Source organism: Coregonus lavaretus (genome assembly GCF_964263955.1).
Source record: "Coregonus lavaretus genome assembly, chromosome: 5".
NCBI classification, from domain to species: Eukaryota; Metazoa; Chordata; class Actinopteri; order Salmoniformes; family Salmonidae; genus Coregonus; species Coregonus lavaretus.
The window spans coordinates 25,933,631-25,953,049 of NC_139992.1; the positions used below are offsets into that span (position 1 = coordinate 25,933,631).

The 19,419-nt window shown below is 41.0% G+C and overlaps 1 protein-coding gene across 11 annotated transcripts in view; it reads right to left on the reverse strand.

Moving 5' to 3' along the window:
• LOC311130025 (nectin-4-like) overlaps nucleotides 1-19,419 on the reverse strand; it is a 54,258-nt gene that overhangs the window by 32,664 nt on the left and 2,175 nt on the right. For 9 of the 11 annotated variants that reach the window (XR_014613329.1, XR_014613330.1, XM_084162631.1 and 6 more), the window contains 2 exons: nucleotides 5,966-6,040; nucleotides 5,063-5,410 (listed from right to left, as the gene is read on the reverse strand). Coding sequence is in view for 9 of the 11 variants with exons in the window: in XM_084162628.1 (XP_084018754.1) it covers nucleotides 5,063-5,410; nucleotides 5,966-6,040 (423 nt within the window). In the remaining 2 variants the exon portion in view is untranslated. Of the gene's footprint in view, nucleotides 1-5,062; nucleotides 5,411-5,965; nucleotides 6,041-6,475; nucleotides 6,555-19,419 lie in introns of all 11 variants that reach the window. The other 2 variants (XM_084162630.1, XM_084162634.1) reach the window with 1 other exon arrangement.

Sequence of the window (19,419 nt, forward strand, 5' to 3'; positions counted from 1 at the left end):
GGTCCAGAACAAACCACGTTTCTAGCCACTGTTTTTATGCGAATACGGTCATATCTTATAAAAAAAAATCATGTCAGCTGTGATAGAAACTGGAAGTTACAGTGTAAATGCGACAGATCATTTCTTTGTTGGACATGGTGGGATCTTTTTATGTCGGAAAAATTAATTGTGGAAATGCATTTATGCACAAATATTGATATAATAACCATTATATCGAAGTCAATATTCCATTTGGAGTCAAGCGATGATATGGTGTGTTTTCCTCCCACTACGACTCGGGAAGCCATTCAGTTTATTAGGCTACAGATTAAATAAGTTATGATGAACTTCACAGGGTGGTGAAAGTGCACAGTGATGAGCTTGATGCTGATTTTCAATAAATATCAATGATCTTATTCTGGTGACATGATGATCGATGCTTGACTGCCTTTCGACAAATACAAATATTCTCGCTCTTATCCATAATAATCTCATCATGTAAACTAGACAACCCGCACTGCCTACCCGCACTGTATCTGCAAGCTGTGAGGTAGAGCGCAGGTGCCAAGACCAGAGTAGGCACATTTGCTATTTAACTCAACAGTTTTTCTGACAAAACTATCGGTAGAGTTGAAAATGCGATGGAAACAAATGTAACTAGATTTTTATTAGATACATGAAAACTTAAGCGAACAAGTACATTTTGTGTGCACTTTATCATCACGCACTGATTTTTATCCGCAACATGCCAATTTGGTGGAAACATCCCACTGGTGGGAAAATTCACATTTTCTTTATGCTGATTCTAAAATATTCACATGAAAATCTGTCACCAATTGGATGGAAACCTAGCTAAAGACACACAAAAAGCATGTTTCATTTCCACAGAAAAGTACAAAACTCCAAACTGGTAACACCTGTAAAAGTGTTATACAGCTGCACCATTGAGAGCATCTTGACTGGCTGCATCACCGCTTGGTATGGCAACTTCTTGGCATCTAACCACAAGGTGCTACAGAGGGTAGCACTGGGCCGAGCTCCCTGCCATCCAGGACCTCTATAACAGCCGGTGTCAGAGTAAGGCCCTAAAATTTGTCAAAGACTCCAGCCACCTAAGTCATAGACTGTTCTCTCTGCTACCGCACAACAATTCTGGAATCAACAGGACCCTGAACAGCTTCTACCCCCAAGCCATAAGACTACTAAATAGTTAGTTAAATAGTTAACCAAATAGCTACCCGGAGTATTTGCATTGACCCTTTTTGCACCAACTTTTTTGACTCATCACTTATGCTTTTTATTAATCTATCCTGTTGCCTAGTCACTTTATTCCTAGTTATATGTACATATCTACCTCAATTACATCATACTCCTGCACATCAACTCAGTACTGGTGCCCTGTGTATATAGCCAAGTTATTGTTACTCATTGTGTATTTATTATAATTTTTATTATTACGTGTTACTACTTTTCTATTATTTCTCTATTAAATGTTTCTCTGCATTCTTGGGAAGGGCCCGTAAGTAAGCATTTCACTGTTAGTCTACACCTGTTGGTTACGAAGTATGTGACAAATAAAATGTTATTTGATTGATTTGATCTAAAAGTATAGAATTCTAAGCCATTTTGATGATCTGTTTAGATTTGTGTGCTAAGAGTTGTACTACATACTTGAAAATTGCACCAAAGTGCTAGAAATAAAATTGGTATGCAAATTTGGTTTTGCATGCCAGGTTAGTCAAATACTGTATTGAAAATTATATTTACTATATACTATTCTTGCTACTCAGCACTTCATAAATAAATAACAGTTTTGAAATGTGCATCTTGTATCTTTTGCAGTGAGCCTATCATTATCTGATATATTGGTGACTAAACAAAACGTTCTCGTGGTATTTCATAGAATATGAATGACTCAGGGGTAAAAGATGTGTTCAACAAAAATAAATGCATAATTCAAGGTTCTGAACATAAAATAGGGGCATTACAAGTGTTATCAGCTTAGAGTTTTGAACTTAGACTTTTGTAGATATACCACTTACATCTGAAAAAAGTATATATATATATATATATATATATATATATATATATATATATATATATATATATATATATATATATACACACACACACACACACACACACACAGTGGGGAGAACAAGTATTTGATACACTGCCGATTTTACAGGTTTTCCTACTTACAAAGCATGTAGAGGTCTGTAATTTTTATCATAGGTACACTTCAACTGTGAGAGACGGAATCTAAAACAAAAATCCAAAAAATCACATTGTATGATTTTTAAGTAATTAATTTGCATTTTATTGCATGACATAAGTATTTGATCACCTACCAACCAGTAAGAATTCCGTCTCTCACAGACCTGTTAGTTTTTCTTTAAGAAGCCCTCCTGTTCCCCACTCATTACCTGTATTAACTGCACCTGTTTGAACTCGTTACCTGTATAAAAGACACCTGTCCACACACTCAATCAAACAGACTCCAACCTCTCCACAATGGCCAAGAACAGACAGCTGTGTAAGGACATCAGGGATAAAATTGTAGACCTGCACAAGGCTGGGATGGGCTACAGGACAATAGGCAAGCAGCTTGGTGAGAAGGCAACAACTGTTGCCGCAATTATTAGAAAATGGAAGAAGTTCAAGATGACGGAGTAATCACCCTCGGTCTGGGGCTCCATGCAAGATGTCACCTCGTGGGGCATCAATGATTATGAGGAAGGTGAGGGATCAGCCCAGAACTACACGGCAGGACCTGGTCAATGACCTGAAGAGAGCTGGGACCACAGTCTCAAAGAAAACCATTAGTAACACACTACGCCGTCATGGATTAAAATCCTGCAGCGCACGCAAGGTCCCCCTGCTCAAGCCAGCGCATGTCCAGGCCCGTCTGAAGTTTAACAATGACCATCTGGATGATCCAGAGGAGGAATGGGAGAAGGTCATGTGGTCTGATGAGACAAAAATAGAGCTTTTTGGTCTAAACACCACTCGCCGTGTTTGGAGGAAGAAGAAGGATGAGTACAACCCCAAGAACACCATCCCAACCGTGAAGCATGGAGGTGGAAACATCATTCTTTGAGGATGCTTTTCTGCAAAGGGGACAGGACGACTGCACTGTATTGAGGGGATGATGGATGGGGCCATGTATCGCGAGATCTTGGCCAACAACCTCCTTCCCTCAGTAAGAGCATTGAAGATGGGTCGTGGCTGGGTCTTCCAGCATGACAACGACCCGAAACACACAGCCAGGGCAACTAAGGAGTGGCTCCGTAAGAAGCATCTCAAGGTCCTGGAGTGGCCTAGCCAGTCTCCAGACCTGAACCCAATGGAGGGAGCTGAAAGTCCGTATTGCCCAGCGACAGCCCCAAAACCTGAAGGATCTGGAGAAGGTCTGTATGGAGGAGTGGGACAAAATCCCTGCTGCAGTGTGTGCAAACCTGGTCACGACCTACAGGAAACGTATGATCTCTGTAATTGCAAACAAAGGTTTCTGTACCAAATATTAAGTTCTGCTTTTCTGATGTATCAAATACTTATGTCATGCAATAAAATGCAAATTCATTCCTTAAAAATCATACATTGTGATTTTCTGGATTTTTGTTTTAGATTCCGTCTCTCACAGTTGAAGTGTACCTATGATAAAAATGACAGACCTCTACATGCTTTGTAAGTAGGAAAACCTGCAAAATCGGCAGTGTATCAAATACTTGTTCTCCCCACTGTATATGTTGTTTAGCAGACACTTTTATCCAAAGTGAGTGACAGTCATGCGAGCCAAAGAAAACTAAATGAGCCAAAGTGATTGAAAGAAACTGTAATATACAATCACCTCCACCATGAGTTTACCAGAGGATGTTGATCAGTCCTGCCGATGCTTAAAAAAACAACCTAGATGTACATTCACTGGCCAGTTTATTAGGTACACCACCCTGTTCACGAAAATGGTTAGCTCCTACAGACAGTGAGTTACGTGGCCGTGGCTTGCTATATAAAGCAGGCAGACAGGCGTTGAGGCATTCAGTCACTGTTCGATTGAATGTTAGAATGGACAAAACGAGTGACCTAAGCAACTTTGAGCGTGGTAGGATCGGCGGTGCCAGGCATGCCGGTTCCAGTATCTCAGAAACTGCTGGCCTCCTGGGCTTTTCACCCACGACAGTGTCTAGGGTTTACCGAGAATGGTGCGATCAACAAAAAACATCCAGTCAGCGGCAGTCCAGTGGGCGACAACAGCTCGTTGATGAGCGGTCGAAGGAGAATGGCAAGAATCCTGCAAGCTAACAGGCGGGCCACAAACGGGCAAATAACGGCGCAGTACAACAGTGGTGTGCAGATCGGCATCTTTGAATGCACAACTCATTGGTCCTTGTCACGGATGGGGTAGTGCAGCAGATGACCACACCAACACTGGACAATTGAGGAGTGGAAAACCCTGGTTCCTGTTGCTTCATGCTGATGGAAGAGTCAGAATTTGGCATAAAGAGCAGGAGTCCATGGCCCCATTCTGCCAATTGATACCAATTGAGAAACGTTTCCATTCTCCAAAGACTTCAGGCTGTTCTGGAGGCAAAGGGGGTCTGACCCGGTACTAGATGGATGTACCTAATAAACTGACCACTGAGTATATTGAGAGTTGATGTGCTCTCGTTACAACTTCGGTGGTAAGTAAGAGGATATTGGTTTTGAAAACAAATCACAGAAATGTGTAGATCAGGTCTCTGCTCTTACTTCACTTTAATAATGAACCTGTGGAGGAAATGTATAGTCTGACCCCCTCCTTAGGACCATCTGTCAGAATGCCCAGAATATGTTATATAAGTTAAGATAGGAGACCGAGCCAGTCACATGTAGGAACCAATCCAACTTTATGCATCCAAGTTTGACTGTGACCTCTCCAGCTGGCTGACAATAAAGATGATTCATTTAATATTGACTTTGAGTGTCCCTCTGTTGAATTTCCACAACAAACCCTACCCACTTTCTGGTATTGATATTTCACACACTATTTCTACAATGTCAAAAGTAGAAACAGTGAGGCAAAGACTGAAGGAAGTGTTCTTACCTAGCACAGTAAGAGTTATCTCTGTATTGTATGCTCCACTGGGGAAAACACTGAAGATGCATGTGAAGGTGCCTTCATCCAACAGTCTGGCAGCTGTTATTCGAATAGATCCAAGGTTTTCTTTTGAGTTCCCAATAAACTGGACTCTACCTGCCAGTCCATTTGATGCAATAAATTCAGTAACCCCATTGGGAAAAATAAGCAAGAAATTATGGTTCTCTGGTTCTTCCAGAGTACTTTTCTGCCATGTTATCTGTTCAACCTCCTCGTCTGTCTCTAGCAGTCTGCAGGATAAGTCCACATCCTCTCCATGTACCACAGTGCTGCTTCCTCCAATCACCCGTATACCTGGAGAGAAAACATAGGTATCTTTTTGAATGTTTTTTTGTGCCTGTAGAATAGATGCTTAAACTCTAAATCGACAGAGATGGTACCTAAACATACACAAATAAGATACTTCTTTGTATATAGCTGTGCTTATGAACTATGATCTCCTATTGATGCAGAAATTTGTGTGTGGCTATTGTAAAAATATATTTGACCTTACGCCCATTTGGGCAGCCATAGTCAGAGGAGATGCCTAAAGCACATACAGATCTGGGTCCAGTCTAGACTGAAGCTACCTGGTGAATATTGTATTAGAATAATAAGCCAAAAGCATTGACTCTGTTCATACACTTATTTAAGACATTCCAGATGCTTGTGCATGCTCAGCATGTCTCAAAACATAGTGAACATACTGAGCTGATGTGTGTGCCTTGTTGTTTCCTGAAAGGACAAGGTATAGAATGATGGGAGTGTGTGTTTGGTGTGTGTTATTGCCTGTTCTGTGTCAATAATAAAAATAAAGAAAAAACCTACGCTCAATGGTATGAGACTTTATGACATCAGTTGGAAACCTACTTTCTGTACTCTGGATGATGAGTAGAATCACACAGTGTAGAACAGCTTCCGTGACATGCTTTGCTCTTCTCATTGCTAGGGTCAGTAGGAGAAATATAATTATATAATTATATAACATTCTGATGTAATGTTGTGCAATTATAACCTTGCTGACCAGATGGTTAATTTTACTGTATTGGAAGAACTGTAGTGCTCTACGCACCCTTGCACTTTTTTCAAATTTTGCTGCCTTAATTTTATCTAAAAAGGGATTCAATTTTTCTACAGATCTACACAACCTACTCCGCATTTTGAAAGTGAAAGAAAGTAATTGAAAATGTTCCCCAAAATTTTTTATAATAAACTGAAATATCCTACTTGGATGATTCAATATGTATTCAACCCCTTTGTTATGGCAAGCCTAAATAAGTTCAGGAGTAAAAATGTGCTAATCAAGTCACATAATAATTGTGTCATAAGTGTTTTAAATGAGTTTTGAATGACTTCCTCCTCTCTGTACCCAACACATACAATAATCTGTAAGGTCCCTCAGTCGAGTAGATTCGACCACAAAGACCAGGGAGGTTTTCCAATGCCTCGCAAAGGGCACCTATTGGTAGATGGATAAAACAAAACAAAAAAGCAGACATTGAATATCCCTTTGAGCATGGTTAAATTATTAATTACACTTTGGATGGTGTATTAATACACCCAGTCACTACAAAGATACAGGCATCCTTCCTAACTCAGTTGCCAGAGAGGAAGGAAACCGCTCAATGGTGACTTTAAAACAGTTACCGAGTTTAATGGCTTGGATATGAGAAAACTGAGGATGGATCAGCAACATTGTAGTTTCTCCACAATACTAACCTAATTGACATAGTTAAAAGAAAGCCTGTACAGAAAGAAAATATTCCAAAAACATACATCCTGCTTGTGTAACAGTGTTGCTTCCATCCCTCTCCTCGCCCCTACCTGGGCTTGAACCAGGGACCCTCTGCACACATCGACAACAGTCACCCTCGAAGCACCGTTACCCATCGCTCCACAAAAGCCACGGCCCTTGTAGAGCAAGGGAAACAACTACTTCAAGGTCTCAGAGCAAGTGACGTCACCGATTGAAACGCTACTAGTGCGCACCGCTAACTAGCTAGCCATTTTCACACCAGTTACACTTGCAACAAGGAACTAAAGTAATACTGCAAAAAATGTGCGAAAGCAATTCACTTGTTGTCCTGAATACAAACTGTTATGTTTGGGGCAAATCCAATACAACACATTATTGAGTACCACTCTCCATATTTTAAAGCATAGTGGTGGCTGCATCATGTTATGAGTATGCTTGTAATCATTAAGGACTGGAGAGTTTTTATGAATTAAATTAAATAGCCTAGTACACACACCAACATTTTTCAAATGTTCAAATCAAAAGGCTATTGCACAGAAACATTTGGACAGTTGGGTGCATCACAAACACTAATTCAGAACCCCTGGACAGCAACATAATAAACTAAAGCACTGATCATAGGGAACGAGATCAGAATGACTACTAAGGCTTGATCCATAAATTAAATAGGTAGCCTAGCATACAAAACTAAAACAATCCATATGTTAAAATCAAAAGGCCTGATTAACATGACATCAATAACGCAGCCACATCCCGAGACCCTGGTGTTGACACCAAAAGAAATCTCAAAAAATTAAACGATGGTTTAGTATTTAGTTTAAAAAGCTCTGACAAAAGGTCAACAGAACACGAAACACTTTCAATGAGAAAACAGAAATCCACTTTGGGTTAAAAAAAAGAAAGACTTTTCTACGATGCAATACTCCTGATCATTTAAAGTAGAATAAAAAGTACTTAGCCTACATTTGAACACCACCGCAGAATACACCGCCGATCAACCGCAGCCCACCTCTTCCAATGCATTGTGGAAAAGTGTGCATTCAATTCTACTAGATGAAGAGCCGAAATGACTATAACATCCTGCCTGGCATTTGAACCATACTCGATTTTATCGGTAATTCACATACTATGAATCATTCTATTTTTGCATACTGAGAATGCGTCATGCGCAATTGTGTTGTTTCCCGGTTTTGTTGATTTCGGTAGCGCATCCCCATATCTAATTGATCAGCTGTTGTCAAAGCCAAAATGAGTATGACATCTGGGCATTTAAAGTATACTCAATTTTCGAAATGTCGCATACTATTAAACTTTATGTTTTCGCATAATCAAACGGCCTACTATTTAGGATGCAAGTATGGGTATTTGGACATGGCCAGTATATCCTTTGTGAGGAAACAATTGTTGCTTTGTAGCAGAACCAGGTGGTGCAATACCACCGTTGTTACATTAAATTAATGTGAGCTGATGTCGTTGTATTATATTACTGACAGTATTTATATTTCCCTTAAACCAAACAGACACTGTGCTGGGCATTTGTTTTGAGGGGCTGGACTGCTTGACGCGCTTCCGAGGGACCCATCTTCAGGCAGTTCTCTGCTCCGGCCCTAACCAAGTTCACCTGACAACAAACAGATGTTTGTTAATATCTTCAATGTCTGGGTCTGGGTCTGGGGGAGGGCACGTGCTGGGAGTGGATCTCCGGTAGTGATGTTACTTTTGATACGAGGCATGCTTCGAAATCGCTAAGCAGCTGACTTCGAAGCATTGTGCCGATGTGTGTATCACTTTATCAGAAGTATGTCATCAATGACGTCCGAAGCTTCGTTTGATCACGTGCTTTTTCAAACCGTGTGTTGCAAAATGCGAAATCCCACTGATTTTGCTGTGATTCTGGTGCTTTCTTTGATTCCAAGCTGCTTTCAAACACCATACTTACAAATCTAGAATTTTTTACAAAAGGTTTCACCTGACTGGTAGCTTAGCAGGTAGAGTAGGGAACTATGGAACATTCAGGGACCTGAGGGTATGAGGTCAAATCCAATTTTGAAAATAGTTTTATGTGAAACCACACTTTCTGCACTGCTCAAATAATTTGTTTGATTTAGTATAGTATAAGATTCTGTCTTAATTAAGCATCCTAAATAATGCCATAGATTCCGTTTTTGAAAACAAGTCAACTTGAAGGCAAAAAAGGGAAGCATGATGTAGGATGCAAACCTGGTATTCCAACTGATTATAGGCTCCTAAAGCCACGACTTACAGCTGCAACACAGAGTTTCGATGAAAACAATAGAGAAAAAAAAAGTTTCTGATAATCACTCACTATTATTATTTATTCTTTACCAGCAGATGGGGGCTTCTACTTAGCTAACATATTTAATTGTTTTAAGGTCATACCAATGATCATTTAGCTATTTGATTTAGAATTTTAAGACCACTTGAAGTATCAAAAAAATATATAAAATAATGATTTGATGAAAGTTTTTTTGATGAGTCTTGTGAGGCTTGTGGGCATCCAAGAGCAAAACATGTTTGTGAGTCTCACCTTTCTACAGAGGGGTCACATTAGTGTGTAGCCCAAACTGTTGGAACGCTACAGACAGAAGTTGGCAGATCTGCTGTACCGACTTCAGACGAGTCCCAAGACGCTTGCTCGTAGAGCAAAACGGAGAACCCCATCGTGTTCGTGTGAGTCACAACACAATTCCACAGATTTCTCAAGTTGAGGGACCGTGCAATTGGCATAATATCTGCAGGAATGTCCGCCAGAACTGTTGGCAGAGAATGTAATGTTCATTTCTCTACCATAATCCGCCTCCAACGTTGTTTTAGAGAATTTGGCTGTAGGTCCAACCAGCCTCACAACCGCAGACCACGTGTAATCACGCCAGCCCAGGACCTCCACATCTGGCTTCTTCACCTGCGGGATCGTCTGAGACCAGCCACTTGGCCAGCTGATGAAACTGTGGGTTTGCACAAGCGAAGAATTTCTGCACAAACTTTTATAACCGTCTCAGGGAAGCTCATCTGCGTGCTCGTTGTCCTCCTCACCAGGGTCTTGACCTGACTGCAGTTCGGCATCATAACCGACTTCAGTGGGCAAATGCTCACCTTCGATGGCCACTGGCACACTGGAGAAGTGTGCTCTTCACAGATTAATCCCGGTTTCAACTGTACCGGGCAGATGGCAGACAGCATGTATGGCATCGTGTGAGCGAGCGGTTTGCTAATGTCAACGTTGTGAACAGAGTGCCCATGGTGGCGGTGGGGTTATGGTATGGGCAGGCATAACTACGGAAAACTAACACAATTGCATTTTATCTATGGCAATTTTAATGCACAGAGATACTGTGACGACATCCTGAGGCCCATTGTCGTGCCATTCATCCGCCGCCATCACCTCATGTTTCAGCATGATAATGCACGGCCCATGTCGCAAGGATCTGTGCACAATTCCTGGAAGCTGAAAATGTCCCAGTTCTTCCATGGCCTGCATACTCACCAGACATGTTACCACCCATTGAGCATGTTTGAGATGCTCTGGATCGACAGCGTGTTCCAGTTCTCGCCAATATCCAGCAACTTCACAAAGCGACTGAAGAGGCCACAATCAATGCCTGATCAACTCTATGCGAAGGAGATGCATCACACTGCATGAGGCAAATGGTGGTCACACCAGATACTGACTGGTTTTCTGATCCACGGCCGTACTTTTTATTTTTAAGGTACAGTATCTGTGACCAAAAGATGTATATCTGTATTCCCAGTCATGTGAAATCCATAGATTCTGTCATGGATAGAGCAGGTGTTCCTATGTTTTTTACACTCAATGTATGTCCTCTACCATTAGCAACTGTAATTTAATTTCTAGGGTAAATGAGTAACACAGCCTTGGGACAGAAGTAACAGCTGGCGAGAAGTGCACAATATCCGTCTTATCTCCATGTTTCTGGTTTGTAATGCTCCTTATTTTCAACAAATGTACTGTCAGCCATAATTTAATGTTTGTGTCGATTATCATGCTATAGGTTCAAAAATGAACCATGCGTCAACATCGCAATGTTGCGCAACCACAATATTTTGCCTTATAATATTAAACCAGACTAAAATAGATCACATAATTGCTACATATAACTTAATTTTCTGATCTCACTTTATTGGGAATGTAGTAGGATATGTTTTTCACAATTTTTCACAACGCTCCTCATCTTGATAGAATAAACGTCTTTATTCTCTTCACAAATGGCAAACTCACCAAGCTTTTCACAATATTTGTGGGAAAAAAGTTGATTGTCCCATCTTTCAAGAATCCCTGAACCATGTTGAGGCTATAGTGTTTGTTTACATTTACATTGTTTACAAACAATGGTACAAGTCCCAAAATGGATGTAGCAACTACAGATTGTCACTTTAATACGTTTTACCTTATATTACCCCAAAAATTTATGACGACTTATCTCATTGTTTATGTAAGACAGCTATGTAGGCTAGGCTATATGAAATGATTTTTTTTTTAAAGGAAATGCGAATTATACGAGCAATAGACAATCAACACTGATGGAGACTATAGACGGCTCGGCTTACAGTCACAAAAATGCTGCGCGCAACGACGTGGCTGGAAGATGTGCGTTATGATTTTGAACAATCAGATAGCGAGTAACAATGACAAGAAGCTGCCTTGTGAGGAATCGTAGGTGTCTCGTTTCAGCTTGTTGTATCTTGTTATTGAGTGCATGTCTTGTTTTGATGAGTTTTGACTGATGTCATGTCTATGCTAATTCACTAGCTAGCCAACTAACAACTGTAACGATGTATTTGAGCGACAACAAGTGTTCATTGTGCAAATGTATTTATGTTTTCAATAAACATTTGAAGACAAAATATCGTTTAGGTCTAGCTACATGTTTTCAACAGTCTTAAGGCCGGTTTATACTTGGTCTAACGACATGTCTGTAGACAATTAGAATACGACAAGTGTCGCTGATCAAAACAACATTTAATTTAAACTCTGGTTGGATGTCTATAGACAGTTTCTGCTACTGTTGGTTTCCTTGTTGCGAACATAGAAATAAGAATGAATAGAACAGGATTGGAAGCTCTAACCCTGGCAATTGACTGGTAAACTCATGGGTACACTTGCAATGGCTGCCTGTTATTGTGATGCAATAATTTCCAAGGTATTTTGGAATGTTCTATCAACTGATGCTAGAAAGCCATGGTAATGCAGAATGTTCATTCAAATGATGCTAACTGATGTGGCTCATGCAACGGAATACATTTTTTGTAATGTCAGTTGAGTTGACTCAATGAATTGTTATGCATGCTCAAGTTCTGTTTTTTGGTCTTATTTTTTGTTTGTTTCACACACAAAAATATTTTGCATCTTCAAAGTGGTAGGCATGTTGTGTAAATCAAATGATACAAACCCCCCAAAAATCAATTTTAATTCCAGGTTGTAAGGCAACAAAATAGGAAAAATGCCAAGGGGGATGAATACTTTCGTAAGCTACTGTATGCCATCTCAAAAATAATAATTTGGTTGTGTTTATGAAGGCCTTGGGTAACATTAGAATACTATTTTTATTTTATTTCAAATAACACAAAATGGCTGCCAGTCCATCCATTATGCCATCATTGACTTGAATGGAGGCACCCTTTCTATTCATTCTTATTTCTATGGTTGCACAGACATGAAAAAAGGGGGGTGAGGAGAGAGGGTTGGAGGTCGTAATGGCGGCGAGTAGTGCAGACGAAATTGAGAACATTTTGGTGAAGCAACAGCTGTGCTGGAGTGCGAACGATATGGGTGTCAGTTCTGATGATATGGAGAGGGAGGATGAGGGTCAAGGACCGGAATGAGAGATCATGATAAAGAAAGCAGTGGAGCGTCTAGTAAAGAAAGCATAAAGAGGGTCAAGGTAAGAAGCAAGAGTAATTATGTGTTGGAATGGTGATAGTGTTTGATGACCCCACAGGGCCTCACTTACCCCCTATCTGACTAACTAATGCCGTAGAGAAAGAGGTAGGTGAAGTGAAATTAGCTCGGTTCATTGGAAATGGTAGATTGTTAATATTGTGTGGTAGCCAGGCTCAGCAAGAGAAGATTCTGAAAATGGAAAAACTTAATGGGAAGAAGATTCAAAGCCATGTCCCTGATGCTTATGATAGATTTAGGGGAGTCATCACTGGGGTCCCAATATATATGTCCACAGATGATATTAAAGAAAATGTGATAGAAGTTAGGGATTTATTTGGTTTTGAATTGTATTTTCATGATAGTACAGAATTGGGCAGATCATGATTGGTCATACATTCCAGCACATTAGGTGGCGGCATGCACTTTAAACGTTTGTTTGCGGACCGCCATGATATCATAGAAGACATGAAATAAGTGAATGTCTCTGCGACTGTCACAATGTCCGTTGTCGTGGTTACTGGCCTGCTACAGCAACAACACCAAATCCATCTGTGACAAGACGGTCCAGATAAAATTGCCTACTTTTATTTCATCACTCTCACAACCGTAAGCTATTTTCTGTAAGTTCGCCATTATTACCTTGTAAATAATGTTGTTGTTGTGGTGAGTAGTTGACTCAAAGAGAGAGAAAAAAAATTGTTGAACAGTTTTGAACAAATTAATTTATTCCTAAATGAAGGAGAAGCAAGAAAGAAATAGAGAGTGTCATTTATTTTTTCACTTACACTTACTTAGCTAGCAAATGCAGTTAGCTAGTTTAGTCTACTCAAACACCCTGCTAAAACAGAGGGATGCTATGTTAGCTAGCTGGCTATGACTATCCAACACAACACCGGAACTCTTCCAAGTCAAGGTAAGCTTTTGGTTTTACTAATTTATTGCCACCGGGGCCCGCCGGTGTAACTGCTGACTGTACACTGTTACTTTACTGCATGATTGTAGCGGGTTTACTAACGCGTTAGTTCTATTTGCTATGCTGACTATGATGTTACTTTAGCAAATATGGTGACAACGATGTAGGCTGTGTGTAGCGGTATGGCTTGGAAAAGTTTTCGCCTCGTCACATACAGCTGATTTTTTTTGCATTAAAGTCCACAAGCGAAGGGAAGAGGTGAAAGGAGGGAGGAATAACAGATGCGAGAAGGAATACAACGTGGCTGCTATGAAACTGTGAACTGTGTTTATGTGTCATCAGGGGTGTATTCATTCCGATGATTCTGTTCAAAAACGTTTCTTAAAACAGAAGCAAACGGAACCAAAACGGGGATAAACATACCTGCATTTGTCCAATAGAAACTCTCGTTTGCTACTGTTGGACTAATGATTACACCCATTATCAGCTAGATGCAGGCAAAAGTGTGCAAGGCGGTATTGAATGTCACTGTCTGTCCATGTGTCAGTCTGTCACATCAAATGTGTCTTTTGACCTGTGTGCACCTATGTTGCAAACTTTCATTCAAAGGCTAGTTAGTAACCTCATGATGGGTATGGGGAACATTAGAGTATCATGTAGTAGCCTAAACCTATCACTGTTACATTTAACTGGGTGAATGGAATATGAATGACAGTCATCCAATATGCTGTAATAGAAATAGAACCATGCTCATAGCCCTGTTTGGACGGGTATTCCTAGAGACGTTGGTTTTGTCATTATTATCCAAGCATCTGCGTTATTCCAGAGGACCATTCACACAGGATTAGTTTTTCAAAACTGCTCCCTGTAATTCCTAATTATTTCAAATTTAAATGTACTCTTATGACAGAAGTTGTAGGCGTGAAGATATTTCAACGTCACATCTAGACGATAATGGGCTACATTGATAACTCGTGCTTGGCTGCCAATGTATAGGTCTCCCCATAATATTTAAATTGATTAAATGTTATCATAATCATTATTTTAACGATCCCTGGTAGATGTCCTTCCTAATAACAATGCCCCCCATTCTGCTGATTTGAGCTGCTGAACCGTATTTGCTCTTGACTGTTTGTGTATGAGAAAATAAACATGCCATTTCCAAAAGTTTAGCAGGGATGACCTGCTTTCGATCTATTGCCTAGGACAGGGCTCTACAACCCTGTTCATAGATAGCTACCATCCAGTAGGACAGCGGCGACCCATCATTCAGGGCAGGTGGGGCAGAGCCTATTTTGCATGTTATTTTGGCATTAATACTTGTTACATACCAGTTTGCAAACAATGTTAAAAAAATAATATTTGGGTTAATAAATACAAACATGGTCTCTTTTTTGCTTTCTTGAGTAAGGCAGCTCCAAAATGCAAGTGTTTCAGCCTAGCTCAGCGCTTTCTGTGGTGGTGGGGCAGCCAGCGGAAAATACAGAGCGTAGGATTTGGTAATATTCTCTAGTTGCACCGTGATTGGCTCTGTGTTCTGTAACTCATGGGGACATTGTTACCGCAAAATATACGGGGATAGCTCTAAAATTCAAGCCCCTTGGGTGCTGCAATATATTTACATTAGAAGTGCACATCCAAGAAGGCTCAAGGTCATTGGCCACAGATAAAATGACTTCAAATCACATTATATCTACCGTAGCTTTGATTGGACTGATCATGTCAACATCATACTTTCAAAATTTACATTTACATTTACATTTACGTCATTTAGCAGACGCTCTTATCCAGAGCGACTTACATTTTTTTTTTCATACCCCCTGTGGGAATCGAACCCACAACCCTGGCGTTGCAAACGCCATGCTCTATCAACTGAGCTACATCCCTGCCGGCCATTCCCTCCCCTACCCTGGACGACGCTGGGCCAATTGCGCGCCGCCCCATGGGTCTCCCGGTCACGGCCGGCTACGACAGAGCCTGGATTCAAACCAGGATCTCTAGTGGCACAGCTAGCACTGCGATGCAATGCCTTAGACCACTGTGCCACTCAGGAGACAAAATCTTAGCTAGCAAGCTAGACAAGCAGTCATCATCATGAATCAAGTCAACAATCTACTGTCAAATCCTATAGAATCCTTGTCATATGAAAATAAATTATAGATCAAACGTATCGGTGCTCATCGGCCATTGGACATAAACATAACACAACAAGTTGGAAATCACAAATTCAACAATTGGAAGGAATCAGTGGCTAACTGCAAGCGTTGCAAGCGATCACTAGCCTGCTATTCAGTGGTCTAAGTCTGGGTTAAGGACCTCTTTTCCAAGCTTAAAATTATAAACATCCACATGCAACACCATGGGCCAGAAAAGGTTGAATGCATTGGCCATGCTGTCAATCCAGCATGACTCCTGGCGCGTTGAAAACAACTGGAAACTCTGAACTGGAAAATCTCAAACTTCAGTCAGTTCAACAAATATCATACTTTTTGGAGAAATGTCCTCTGGTCTGATGAAACAAAAATAGAACTGTTTGGACATAATGACCATCGTTATGTTTGGAGGAAAAAGGGGGTTCCTTGCAAGCCGAAGAACACTCCCAACCATGAAGCACGGGGGTGGCAGCATCATGCTGTGGGGGTGCTTTGCTGCAGGAGGGACTGGTGCACTTCACAAAATAGATGGCATCATGAAGAAGGAAAATTATGTGGATATATTGAAGCAACATCTCAAGACATTTGTCAGGAAGTTAAAGCTTGGTCGCAAATTGGTCTTCCAAATGGACAATGACCCCAAGCATACTTCCAAAGTTGTGGCAAATGGCTTAAGGACAACAAAGTCAAGGTATTGGAGTGGCCATCACAAAGCCCTGACCTCAATCCTATAGAAAATGTGTGGGCAGAACTGAAAAAGCATGTGCGAGCAAGGAGGCCTACAAACATGAATCAGTTACACCAGCTCGGTCAGGAGGAATGGGCCAAAATTCACCCAATTTATTGTGGGAAGCTTGTGGAAGGCTACCCGAAACATTTGACTCAAGTTAAACAATTTAAAGGTAAGGCTACCAAATACTAATTGAGTGTGTGTAAACTTCTGACCCACTGTGAATGTGAAAATCATTCTCTACTATTATTCTGACATTTCACATTCTTAAAATAAAAAGTGGTGATCCTAACTGACCTAAGACAGGGAATTGTTAATAGGATTAAATGTCAGGAATTGTGAAAAACTGAGTTTAAATGTATTTGGCTAAGGTGTATGTAAACTTCCGACTTCAACTGTATATTGACTACGTCCGTCTTAGCTCGGTCATTAATGTCTTAATCGAAGTTACGGATTGCCTCTTATCCGCTTGTCGTCCCCTTATGCCATAGTTTGTACATCTCAATTGTCAGTAGAAACCACATTTGTTTAAGCAAGTCAGCCATATCAGCTATGATTTAAAGGCAGTAAATTAGGCTTTATTTTTTTATTTTTTTATTTAACTAGGCAAGTCAGTTAAGAACAAAATATAATTTACAATGAAGGCCTACCTAAATTCAAAAGGCCTCCTGCGGGGATGGGGGCTGGGATTAAAAATAACAAATATAGGTCAAAACACACATCACGACAAGAGAGACCTAAGACAACAACATAGCATGGCAGCAACACATGACAACACAGCATGGTAGCAACACCACATGACAACAACATGGTAGCAACACCACATGGCAGCAGCACAACATGGTAGCAGCACAAAACATGGTACAAACATTATTGGGCACAGACAACAGCACAAAGGCAAGAAGGTAGAGACAACAATACATCACGCGAAGCAGCCACAACGGTCAGTAAGAGTGTCCATGATTGAGTCTTTGAATGAAGAGATGGAGATAAAACTGTCCAGTTTGAGTGTTTTTTTAAGCTCGTTCCAGTCGCTAGCTCCAGCAAACTGAAAAAAGAAGCGACCCAGGGATGTGTGTGCTTTGGGGACCTTTAACAGAATTTGACTGGCAGAACGGGTGTTGTATGTGGAGGATGAGGGCTGCAGTAGGCATCTCAGATAGGGGGAGTGAGGCCTAAGAGGGTTTTTATAAATAAGCATCAACCAGTGGGTCTTGCGACGGGTATACAGAGATGACCAGTTTACAGAGGATTATAGAGTGCAGTGTCCTATAAGGAGCATTGGTGGCAAATCTGATGGCCGAGTGGTAAAGAACATCTAGCCGCTTGAGACCACCCTTCCCTGCCCATCTATAAATTAAGTCTCCGTAATCTAGCATGGGTAGGATGGTCAGCTGGGGTGAAAGAGGAGTGATTACGATAGAGGAAACCATGTCTAGATTGAACATTAGCCTGCAGCTTTGATATGTGCTGAGAGAAGAACAGTGTACCATCTAGCCATACTCCCAAGTACTTGTATGAGGTGACTACCTCAAGTTCTAAACCCTCAGAGGTAGTAATCACACCCGTGGGGAGAGGGGCATTCTTACCAAACCACAACCTATGTTTTGGAGGTGTTCAGAACAAGGCTAAGGGCAGAGAAAGCTTGTTGGACACTAAGAGAGCTTTGTTGTAGAGCGTTTAACACAAAATCCAGGGAGGGGCCAGCTGAGTAGAAGACTGTGGGGTACTCCATTGGTGACAGGCAGTGGCTGAGACAGCAGATGTTCTAACTTTATACACTGCACTCTTTGAGAGAGGTAGTTAGCAAACCAGGCAAAAGAACCCTCAGAGACACCAACACTCCTTAGCCGGCCCACAAGAATGCAATGGTCTACCGTATCAAAAGCCTTGGCCAAGTCAATAAAAATAGTAGCACAACATTGCTTAGAATCAAGGGCAATGGTGACATCATTTAGGACCTTTGAGGTTGCAGTGACACATCCATAACCTGAGCGGAAACCAGATTGCATACCAAACTGAATTAACTGTTTCGCTGCCAGACAAGGCTCCGCTGATAGCCAGGTGTAGCGGTGGTAAGGATTCACTCCATTGTGCTGAAAAGAAAGCTCTGCTGTTGGGACAGCTTTATGTAGGCCCTAACAGTTTGTGGGCACCGTTTGTCACATTTTGAGTGCAAATAATGTATTGTTTAGTGTTGTGGCTTTGCTGGCTTTGCTGGCATGCATCAAAACAATTTTGGGGGAGTTTGCCCCACCAAGATTTACATGCTAAAATCGCCACTGCTGTAGGTTATCACTCCAACCCTAATCTAGCGCGTCTGATTCAATAATTAGCTGGTTGATAAACTGAATCAGGTTAGTTACAACTGGGGTTGGAGCGAAAACCTACAGGAAGTTAGCTCTCCAGGAACAGGGTTGGAGAGCCCTGACCTAGGACACCAACAGCCAGCCAGGGTTTCATTAAATAACCAATAGGCACAATACATTTTATTGCACATTTAGGCCTAATTAAACTGATGCATTTGGCGTTGTTCAACTTCAATTAACTGGCATTATGAAGAATAACTTAACCATACTCATTGATAGCCTAATACTTTAATATACTTTTGGTGAATTTACGAGGCATTGGTAGACAAGCCATTGCTAGATACAGAATACCAAGATATAGCCTATGCACGGTTCTGACTGTCTGTCTGCCTGCCCCAATCCTCTCTCTCCCTCGCAGTTGCCATCGTTGGCACGCCTGCTCCTCTTTCTCTTTGCTATGAAAAACGCTAGTGTGTGTTTGGTCTTTGGTCTGTTGCATGTAGAATAGCTCAGCCTACTCATTGATAGCCCCTACTTTACTGA